Consider the following 12,062-nt stretch of genomic DNA (forward strand, 5'->3'; position numbering starts at 1 on the left):
AGCGCCTTTTTTAGAATTCTGTAAATACTCTTATACAAATATAGGAAATATCACGACCCAGAAACAATTTTTCAAAAATAAATTGCATAAACCGCAGAGCAGTGATTTTTGTTCGTTTTAAGCTTCGACTTCACTCTTTACTTTCACCGTTTAAGGTGGCACGGTACCTTAAAGTCATTTGGCGAGCTTCAGTGTCAGCAAATTCTCCCAGGGAGCTAGCTATCGTTGAGAGATGTCGAGAACTTATGTTTTGACTACGAAAATTGTCAGAAAAGGCAATCAGAGTTTACGTCCATCTTCTCAGCAAGCTTGTCAATCAGATCAAGTAGCACCAAAGAGAACTATTAGCGACCAAATCACTTAAATGATAATTCTTTTGAGCTTATTTTTAATATTCTCCTAGCAAGTATGGTAGAACAATTTTAGGGACGGCCCTTTCCTGAACTTTAAAATGAAAATTCTGCCCCGTTTAATCAAAAAACAGTCCTGTAGTGGCGCAGTTGGTTTGACTTTAGTTTGGTAATACGGGACCGAGAGAATGAACCTTCCTGTAGCAACACACAACAGGGCCGACGAATGAACCTTCCTGTAGCAACACACGACAGGGCCGACGAATGAACCTTCCTGTAGCAACACACGACAGGGCCGACGAATGAACCTTCCTGTAGCAACACACAACAGGGCCGACGAATGAACATTCCTGTAGCAACAAACAACATGGCTGGCGCAAGGACCTTAGTAGTCAAGAAGCGTCGTTAACCCGACTGCTAACCGAAAAAAAGAAAATTCAGACTTTATGATGATGCAAGTTTCGTTGAATCTGAATATCTCTATGTCCGGCACAAAATAGGAGAAGTTAAACGGTATTTATAGGATTTCCAGGAAAGTTGGTGTTGGATTCTGGTTTTCTGTCGTTTATTCGGCTCTCTTATCCAAACTGTATAAGTTAGGGCTAGACCGCCCAATCTACTCAAATACGTTTGCCACAGAGACTAAAAAAAAGTTTATAATCCTAAAAAGGTGTAAACATAAAAAAGGTGTAATATCTCAGTATGGACCTAACACCACAGGATGAAAGAAAGAAAAAAAAGAATTTAAAAAAATGTATTAGACAAGGATTTTGCATGTTTTTTAATATTACAGAGTATATTTATTTTTTCAAAAAAGTTTGTAATAGACGAGATAAAGTGATCTTTTGAGGTACTCTCTTTTGAGGAAGATTTATATCTCAGAATTTATATCTCAGGGAATTTAGAAAAAAAAAAACGTTCACCCGGCTCTTACACTACTTTATTCAAAAGAGGCTATAGCAGGACGTTCTTCTTGAAAAAAGGTGTTTTAACACGGAATATATACATTGTACGTTTGGGCACGGATATATGTTCTCCCCTTTGACTGTTTTTATAAACAATGAATGTCTCAAGCCCACCTCCGTATATGTTTGCATCATAAAGAACATATTTCAGGGATCTGAAGACGCAACTCCAATTTTTTTCAAGGACTGGAGTACATGATTTTAATGAAAGTTTGTGCAGAGAAATTAGGTTCGTATACTTACAATTAATTAACCGGCGGTTTTACTAATACTGATGATAAGTTTTCTTGATACTACAAATCAAATGAGTGAAGCTTATATTGCATAACAAGTGTTATTTAACTTGAATATTATGTCTGGACCTTCTCAAAGATGCCTATGATAATAAGCCCCTCAAGATTCTGATCTATGTAACATTGTTATATGTTGTAGAAAAGTCTGAGAGAGCTAGGAAGTAAAACTTATATTTAAGTTTAAGCCCCATTTTATTTTCTTCGGGTTTATTGTGGGTATTTGAAAATCGATCGAAAATCAATCAATAAGAAAAACCACGAAAGCAAAGAGCGAAGTTAAAACTTAAAAAAAAACAAGATTATTGCGTTGTTGTCTATAAAATACATTGCATCTGTAAGATTAGCTATAATAAACTGACTCATGATATATCCCTATGTGCATAGAATTTTAAAATTTAAGCTTTACTGAAAACTTCTTTTGCTTGAGTATTTTAAGAAATCTCAATTACATGCTAAAAGTTGTCGATGTCATACTCGGTAAAAGAGAACCTTACTAGGCTTTATTTCCCCCATGGTTACTTCAGGACTTCTCTCAGTAAAGCGCTAATTTTTCAAAATTCTTCGAATTAAAGGAAATGCTTGGAGTCAAATTTTTTAGCTGATTCTGTCATAATATCTCTCTCTCTCTCTCTCTCTATATATATATATATATATATATATATATATATATATATATATATATATATATATATATATATATACATATATATACATATATATATATACATATATATATATATATATATATATATATATATATATATATATATATATATATATATATATATATATATATATATATATATATATATATATATATATATATATATATATATATATATATATATATATATATATATATATATATATATATATATATATATATATATATATATATATATATATATATATATATATATATATATATATATATATATATATATATATATATATATATCTGTATATACTGCACTAATTTTACTCGTTTTAATGTTCGGTTTAGCTATTTTTTCATCAAGAAACTTTTTGTTTTAATTAGTCATGTATAGAAGACAATAGGCAGCATACCTGGTGTTCAAAGGGTTGAAGAGTTGAGTCGTCTTCAATGTCAATTTCTGATGGTGGGCAAGTATCAAGGGTACCGTTCTCGCCTTTCCATTGTTCTTCACTTGCCATTGATAAAAGGTTTCCTGAACAAACCATTACACGCAACTGACAGCACACAGTTGTTCTAAAATACAAAATAAACTTGGTAAAAGAATGGTTCAACTAAGTATTGACATTTGTAAAGATTGGGTTAGTCACGACGGTAAGGTAAAGAAGGTCAAAATTAAAGACAATCTGTGTCAAAATGACGATGTTCAACGTTCTAGTCTGGACTTCAAGCTCGTTGTTTAGCTATTTTAGTTAGTAAAGTTTTACTTCTGTTTATTTTTTATAATCCATAACTCTTTACTACTATAAATGACCTCCAGGGTTGCCTGTTGTAAGCAAGGGTTGGAGCTTCATATGAGTCAACCGTGAATGACGTCCGCCCATCTAATGAATGGTCGTCCTCTAGGGTGCTTCCAGCTATTTTCAGTTGAGTTAAAGTCAAAGAGAGCCCACACAGAGGGTGAGGTGCCAGCTCCCCAGAGATGGGTGATAATTTGAAAGACCATCTGATGCGTTCAAACCCTTTGATGTGTTCAATTTTTCAGAGGTGATTCGCCTTTATCACTTGGATCATGTGCTATAGCTCTGACAAGTATAGCATGACGGTTGTTACTGAAGCAGAGTAGATACGGCTTAAGTAAGACGGCAGAACTGTGGATTGCGGAAAATAGGTCTTAGAAGACGACGGAAGATGACATTCACCTTTGCCGGCCTTGGTGAAATCTCTGCATCTAGAGCTCCATTTGGGCAGACAGTTGAACCAAGATAGGTGAACTACTTTGCTTAATGAACCTTTAGGCATTATTTTGAGTCCAATCCGATTTAAGACCATGCTTTCCCACAGCAGAGACCAGTGATTTAATTACAGTCTTGAAGTCAGTGAGACTTTCGCACAGTCTACTATTTCCAGTCCCGGATAGTCAACATCTCAGAGAATTTCCCTAATGTCTCTTAGGAAGACGAGGCCATCATGAAGAGGTACTGACAGTTGTTTTTAGATGTTTCCCATCGATCCTTGCCTTATTTAGTTTAGGAGATACTGGTGAAAATGACAGGAAGACTTTTCTTACAGCGATACTGTTTTATATTTTTAGTTCTTTAGATAAAAGAAGGTTAGAACCATGTTAGTTCAACATCAGGACGTTCCAGATTCCCGATGGCCATATTGATGCTAATTTGGTTAACGAAGTTCGGAGAGAAGAGCAAGCTTCAGTGGATCTATCACCTCCCTAAGCTCGCTCGAGCGTTTGGATCTCACCAGCTGTGTTGCCAGGTGGTGCGCATTTGCGCCATTTGCATTGGCGCTTTTTTGAGATGATTGCGCAATGAATTTATCAAATTGGCGCATTGCGCCGATTTAAAGCATGTCAAAAAAATTCAGCGAAAAGTGGGCGCATTTTGCCTTCACAATAACAATGACAAAACTCAAAATCTTAGTCTAGTGTTTACTGACAACTTCTACTGCCAGATTCAGGAGTACGTCAATAAGGCTAGGTAGAATTTTAAAAACCGCTTAGGGATTCTCAAACTACCTTCTAGGCCCAATGACGACCTAAATTTTAAATTATTTAAGCGTGTATTATCCTTAGCGTGAAAAAAAAACAGATATGGGAAAGTGGTCAAATTTCGATAAAAAAAATACAGAAAAGAGTGGGAAAGCTGACTTTGCTCGACATAGCTCAAGCAGCTCTTTCTGTCTTAAGCTTACCCATCAGCAACCCTTTCGTCGAGAGAGTGTTTTCTGTTATGAATCTTGTCAAGTACAAAATTCGAAACAGGGTGCAGCTCTCTAAGTAGGTGAGGTTCCCTAAGTAGACCTATGGATCGTTACGTTCGATTCCTAGGCGTCTTGCTTGACAAAATCTTTCCTTCAAGCATCATATTGACCTGATTAAAATGAAAGTCTCCAGGAGTCTTGGAATCCTTAGAAAGCTTAAACAGCTCCAAGGTCGATTCTTAGAATCATGTTCTACAGCCTAGTTCAGTCTTATGTTTCATACTTTTCTGTGATTTGAATGTCAACTTTTCCCTCGTCTCTGATGCCACTTTCAAAACTTCTTGATAAAGCAAGGACTCTTCTTAAGGAAATTAACCTATCGTCACTTAAACCCTTGTTTGATTTGAAATTTTTTGCTTGCTCTTCTTTCATTTTTTTTTACAGTTTCACGGCCATCTTCTTACCGCCTTATGCAATTATATATCTTTTTTTCTGATCTATTGACTTATCATCTCCGCACTTTCAGCAATTTACAGATTCTTAATATTCCATCAGTGAGGTCTGACTTCAGCCCTCTGACAGCTTGTAACAGGATCTGGAACACCCTCCCTGAGTCTGCACGAAGCTGCCACTCGTTTGGTATGTTAAAAAATTATGTTATGGATTTTCTAGCTAGTAATTATGTTTTTATTTTTTTTTTTTATATTGATTATTGTAACTTATGATTTGTTTTTATCTTATGATTTGTCTTGTGTTGAGTCTCTTAAAGGTGTGAATGTATGATGTTGAAAATGTTTTTGTTTTTTAATTATTTGTTTCATTTTTGTTTCTCACCTGTTTTTTTCCTGGCCATAGAGCCTTACGGGGGAGTTTATATTGAAGTGTGTTTTGTTGAGTTTATTGATTGAATAAAATTGATTGATTGATTGATTGACTTCAAGAAAACAAAAAATAATTAAGATTTTAAGGAATAAATATCAGCATATGTATATTAGACCGACAATGCACATTTTTTCCAGTAAATTCATCTGAATTTTTTTCAGTAAAGTACAAATTATATCCTGGCTTTAAAAAAGCATAGGGTTTAGAACCCTACTCAGATTAATTTCTGCTCGTTTACAGTTTGACTTATTTTATTTTCTGTTTATTTATTGATAATTATTTATAGATACTGATTTGTGGTAGTTGTATGCTTGGTAGACTATTTGATTCCATTGTTGTTCATTTTTGGTTTAATGGAGTTATTTACTTTTTTTTGAAAAACTTATTTTGTGCAAAAAGTTTTTTTGATTAATCAAGAATAAAAATCAAACTTCAATGGAAAAATATAAAAAAGGATCTTTGATCAAATCAACTTTTGAAGTCATTTCATTTGTTTTTTTATTTTTAGTCACTTCTTCGCTTTCGTCTTCATAAGACAGTTCCTTTTTTCTACTGTTTTTTTGTTTATCCTTCAGTTAAAGTTTGGTTTTACTCTCGAGTAAAACCAAAGGTTAGCTTTTGCCTAAGAAGCTTATGAGCAAACTAATGTAAGGCAGAGTGCCAGAAATTTGAGGATGGGAAGAATGTCAAAATATGTATTTTATAAAACCTAAAACATGTAGCCCCCCGTCAATTGAAATTAAAAATAGACACCTTAAGCATGAAAGGATCCAGGCAAGAATAAGAAACAGAAAAGAACTTAGCAACCTGCTATAGGAGCAGAGGCGCCAATTAGGGGGGCAGGGGGGGCCATGGCCCCCCTACACTTTGAAAATTACCTTCTTATTTATATTTCACAGCTATTTTCTATTTTAGCTATGTGCTATATTAAACCAGCAACTGGTCCAATAAATACGACCAACAAACTGGTGCCCTAATTATATAATCTTGTTTTGAAATGTCTAAGAGCGAGCGTGTCTACACTATTTTATTTCCGAGTAGGGTTCATTCAAAACTAAGCTTCATGTGGTCAGTACCCGTTTGTTATTGTTCTTGTGAAGAATTCGTTGTAAACTATGAGTTTTGTATATTGCCTTTTTTAGTAGCTGGGAAAGGAAATGTGTTCTAGGGTTTCAAGGGGTTTTGCTCAGCAGATTCTTGACGTTGTTGAATAGTTTATGGGATAACTAGTCCCAGTGGAGTGTATGGGACTGTCGTGAACAGGAAATGTAAGTGATTGGTTTATGGGGTTTCTAAGCGGGGTAGTTTCACCGTGGAATATGGGAGTGATTTTCTAAGTGAGTTTATACGTGTTTATACTTTTCTTCTCGTGCAATGTCTTATTTATTCAATGGTCTACTACTTGCTTAAATATTAGTAAAGATTGACAACAAACCTGAGTTTTTTTGTTTGTGAAAGTGTAGAAGAAAATTCAAGAAGCTTTAGTGCAAGAAAATGGCAATAGTGTCAGCGCCCAAAGTATCGGGTTAGTTGAGATAAATTCCCCCACCTGTGACATAATTTCGGAAAAAAGCGGAACAATAAATGGCTCAGATCAACGTGAAAGTTCGGTCTGCATCGCTGAACCCCTTGCGGGCTCCAGTAGCAGTCAAGAAACTCTCTCAGATATCTCTAGGACGCGTCACGACAAACCAGCTCAACCTATTCTTGAGAGATATCCGGCTTCCACTTCTAACGGAAGGAAATTCAGTGCACATTACTATAAAACTTATGAATGGAATGAATACTCAAAAAACTTGAATTCCGTGTTTTGTTTTGCTTGCCACCATTTTTCTATGGGGACTCTAAGGGCTGGAGAAACTGCTGGAAAAAGGACTTTCATTGAGTCAGGATTTTGCAAGTGGAAAGACAGTTCTGCTCTATTAAAGCAACATGATGGTTCTGAAAGACATAGGCATTGTATGTCAGCATGGACGGAAATTAAGATAGTGAGTACTGGTACTTCGAAATCTATAGCGAATGTCATAATTCAGTACAGATCTCAAGAGGTTCAAGAAAATAAAGATCATGTGAAGTACATTTTTCGCGCTATTTGCTTTCTTGGCCGCCAGGGTCTTGCTTTGAGGGGTCATGACGAATCAGAAACATCTGCAAACCGGGGTAATTTGGTTGAATTGATGGAGGAAATTTCTAAAGGCGACGAAAAGCTGAAGGCCAAGTTACAGCGCCGATATGGTCACTATTGCAGTCATCAGTACCAAAATGACGCAGTTACACTGATAGGAAATGCCTTGCGCCAAGATATTATTTCAGAAGTAAAATCAGCTAATTAATTTGCTATTCTTGTCGACGAGACAAAAGACGTTTCTAGAAAAGAACAATTAGCGATCCTACTCAGGTACATATCAAATGGAAAAGTAGTGGAGCGACCAATTGGCTGCTATCACATGCACAAATTAGACGCCGAGAGCTTATCCAACTCGATTTGTGAAACTATAGAAAAGCTTGGTGTAGATTCGATGCTGTGTATTGCCCAATGTTATGATGGCGCATCTGTTATGAGTGGGGAATTGAACGGAGTTCAAGCAAAGTTTAGGGAGAAGGTGCCTCATGCAGTTTATGTACACTGTCACGCCCACAGATTGAACTTGGTTTTGACTGACTGCCTAAAAAATATCAGCAAACTTTCTGAATTTTTCTCTGTGGTGCAAAGACTTTACGCATTTATATCATGCAGCAATACTCGTCACAAGTTATTTTTGGAATCCCAGCGTATTAGCGGGCAAAAAGTCTTGGAGCTAGAGAGGACCGTCCAGACTCACTGGTTTTACGCAGTCCGCTCTATTTCGAAGGTGAAGGCCAGATTTGATTGTATTGTTGCTGTGCTTGCTGCAGTCTCTGATAGTTCCAACGGCGAGGCAGCGTGTGAAGCAAAAGGACTACTGGACAAAATCAACTCAGCCTCTTTTGTTTCAACTTTACACATAATGGAAAAATTATTAGCCATTGTAAATTATTTATCAGAGCAACTTCAATCCGGAAGTTTGTTGATTTATAAGGCACTTTCACTGATTTCTGGGACATATGAGACACTCCAAAAGCTGAGAAATGATAACGATTGGAACAACTTAAACAAAAACATATCTGAATTCTTAGCTTTAAACGATATCCAGGAATCGAAATCTCCACAATCAAAAACCAGTGCTTGAAACAAGAGAAGTCAAGCCATTTCCATTCGTCTCAAAGCTTTTCTTTCAAACTCGACAACCGGTAAACACAATATCAGTCAGCCAGTTGAATCAAACTGCAGTAAACTTCTGTACTTTGAGGTAATATATCGTTTCACGAGTGAGATGGACCAACGTTTCATGCAGAATATGCCTCTGCTCGACGCTTTATCTGCCTTCGACCCCTCAAGTTTCAATTTTCTCGAAATTTCAAAAGTGGAAAGAGTTATGTGTCATTATCAAGAGATTCTCGGTGTAGACGACCATGCCATAGAATCCCAGCTTTCTCTTGCGAAGCTGCATCTGTCAAAAAGTGATATTTCAAAAATGGATCTTCTTCGAGCTATCGAAATCTTATCCGACCTCCCAGTTGCCTATTCTGCAGTGCTAAAACTGATGAAGCTAGTTGCTACTTTGCCTGTGACCACTACCAGTAATGATCGATTCTTCTCGGCATTAGGGCGTGTGAAAGACTATCTGCGATCGACGATGGGAAACGACAGACTCAGTGATCTCATGATAATGGCCGTTGAAAAAGAGGAGGTAAAGAAACTGGATTTGGATAGATTAGTCAACAATTTTGCCAAGCAGCGACCTCGCCGCTACCCTCTGTCTTAGGTCTGTTTGCTAAATGTTGTTCTTTTTTTTGCATCTTAATTAAAAAAAAAATCGAAAAAAAATCCTTGCCCCCCCCTACATTTTCGTGAATTGGCGCCACTGTATAGGAGACAAAATGGCTAAGAAATAATAGCATTTTTATAAGGTGCGAAGGATACCCATAAGTCGTTCCACCACTTATGTGTCAAGTGCAGGCAGAACCGTTCCCCCAAGCCACGGCCCCGGGATAACTACCCTGTTTGCCCCCTTCTAGGAACGGCTCTGAGTGCAGGCACCGTTACAGAACGCAAAGCCACTTCTTCCGAGAAATGACACACTTGCGAGATGCTAAACAGTTTGTATAAATTTTAAGTGCGAACATTTCTTCCAGAGAAAGTTGTTGGTTCATCATAATTTTAGCCCCACTGGCATTATTTGAAGGGGTTAAAATTCTAGACAAGCTACTTTCCGCTATCTTGGAAAGGGGTTAGGTTAGTAAAATGAAACGGTACTTGTCTGTTATAGCGCCTATGTATATAGAATTGAGTTTGCGATCTGAATTGAATGACATTTATAATATAATATAGCCTAATGAATATACAATACGTTAGAAACAAATTTGGGCTAAATATTAGCATATTTGGGGGGGGGGGTAAAGTATAATGGGTGTGTATGCAAAATGTGTTGGGTACAATTATTGGTACTTTCGCATTATCAAAGCCCCTCTTAAGAAGTCCAGCAAGAGATGCTACAGTCAAACAGGAAAGACGTAATGAAAAACCCGTTTTTACGAGATGATTCAACACACAGCTGTAGAGAAATACATTGTATAGCGTGGTTTTAAGATATTTAAAGTGTTGTTCTTTGGTGTTTTTTTTTTTTTTGTGGGGGGGGAGGTACCTAGGTTAGGTATTTAATATATTATATGCTTTGCCCCCCCCCCCCCAATGTGGAAATATATAGCCCAAATTTGTTTCTAAACTATTATATAGTCATCCTATTTTATTTCATTAGCATTAACCAAACTTGACTTTTTAGAGAGGCCCTGATAATGTGAAAGTACCCAAATACTCTGCATATGGTTAAATGCCTCTTTTTGGGAAAGAAAACTTTTCTTTAGCATTCTGGACCTACCTCCACTCCTTCTCCCTCTAGAGGGTCCTGGCCATTAAAAATTTTGTGGGCTATAAAAGTGAAACCTTGAAAAATAACCTAGATCTTCAGCTTAAATGAAGTAAAACAAAATTGTTTTCAGCTTCACAATTTTGCTAAATCCCAATTTATAAGGTTTTAAAGATATGTAAATACATTTCCTAAATTTTGAAAAAAAACATTGATATGGCTTAAAATTCGGTCAATATTTACCAAATCATATTATTGAGCAACAACTAAAGTGAATATACCATTCGTTGCCTTTTTTATGCTGATTACGAATATAATAATCATTTCTACCGGAAATGTTTATTCTACCCCCCCCCCCCTAACCTAAGTTTAGGTTAGGAGGGGGGGGCTGAAATTCATTTCCGATAGAAATGATTATTATATTCGTAATCAGCATAAAAAAGCAAACTTTTTTATGCATAAACTTTATTCCTAACTCAATAATATGATTTGATATCCTATAGCCTATTTACCCGTAAATGTATCAGGCCCGTTCCCAGTGCTTTAGTTGAGAAGTAGCGTAGGCTACTCTTCAAAACAGGCAGAAGTCCTTCATCTAGGATTTTACCGATACCCACCAGTATTTTCAGATATCATTGTGATATTAAGCTATCGGTCAGAAAACTTTCCAATTTACTTACAGCAACACCTTTCCAGATGGTTAATTCCTTTTCAAACTCGTTTTTATCCTTCACTATTCGTAATCTTTCACGGCTGAATTAAAACTGATAAAAAGCAGAAAAGACAACTCTGAACAGTTTTTTGGCGCATGCGCCGTCATTGCACAACACTGCACTACTCCCGGAGCATTGAAAACCGAAAGTAAAAGTGCTGAATTTTGGGCTAAATTTTCTGGAAAGAAAGTTGGTAGCCGTAAATTCCAAAAGGAGGGACAATGCCCCTGGGTAATAAGGTGACAATAAAAAATGTATAGTCACTGGGAAATGAGAGATATTCTCATCTAAAATCATGGTAAAAAAAGGTCTCTGGTAGCAATTCCCTCCTCTCTTAGAAATTAACTACTGGCGCTCTCAACTTTAGCCCTGTAAGTTGTCAAACATAACCTAATATATACTAAACTTTTACGCTAAGGTGTATTATAGGGCATATATTAGATTCCTCATTCAATGTTATATCCAAATATAATAACCACTGCAGTCTTAACTGCGTCCCTACTACCCTCCCCCCTAATAAAATGAAGTTACTAGGGCACTATAAGGAAACAAGGAAACCAGTCACGAAAGACCCGTTTTTGGAGGGTTAATTCAAGACACCACTATACAGTAATGCAATGCTTAGCGTGGTTTTCAATGCGTTTATGATATTTAAACTGTTGATTTTTTGGGTTTAGGGGGGGAAAAGGTACCTAGATTAGGTTAGGAAACGTATTTAATATAAGATAAGGTTTATTCTTCATTAACTACACATACAATGATGCATGTTATTATTCCCCCAAAGGCTCATTGGCCTGCAAAGAAGGGGGAAGACAAATGAGTTACTTACTCAAGAGATAAAAGCAAAACAAAATTTAAAATGATCACTTGCTCACAGACATAAGAGCAAAAGGAGAAGAAAAGAAAATATAGATAAAATAAAACTATAGGAAAAATAGAATAAACAAACTAAATTAATTAAGTAGATTAAATATAATAACAAAAAAATAATAATAATAATAAAAAATTATAATAATAAAAAAAATAGATAAAAATAAGTTC

The 12,062-nt window shown here is 36.1% G+C and overlaps 1 protein-coding gene across 2 annotated transcripts in view; it reads right to left on the minus strand.

The window, feature by feature from the left end:
• The window catches only part of Ip6k (Inositol hexakisphosphate kinase), a 110,424-nt gene extending 99,313 nt beyond the window's left edge, over window positions 1-11,111 (minus strand). For both annotated transcript variants that reach the window (XM_089105508.1, XM_089105507.1), the window contains exons 1-2: window positions 10,989-11,111; window positions 2,677-2,839 (exon numbers count right to left, since the gene is read on the minus strand). In XM_089105508.1, the coding sequence (XP_088961634.1) occupies window positions 2,677-2,811 (135 nt within the window). In that variant the 5' untranslated portion in view covers window positions 2,812-2,839; window positions 10,989-11,111. The remainder of the gene's footprint in view (window positions 1-2,676; window positions 2,840-10,988) is intronic.
• Window positions 11,112-12,062: the final 951 nt, after the last annotated feature.

The sequence above is a fragment of the Artemia sp. Qi Xiang Cuo genome, chromosome 19, assembly GCF_049724085.1.
Source record: "Artemia sp. Qi Xiang Cuo chromosome 19, ASM4972408v1, whole genome shotgun sequence".
In the NCBI taxonomy this organism is placed as follows: Eukaryota; Metazoa; Arthropoda; class Branchiopoda; order Anostraca; family Artemiidae; genus Artemia; species Artemia sp. Qi Xiang Cuo.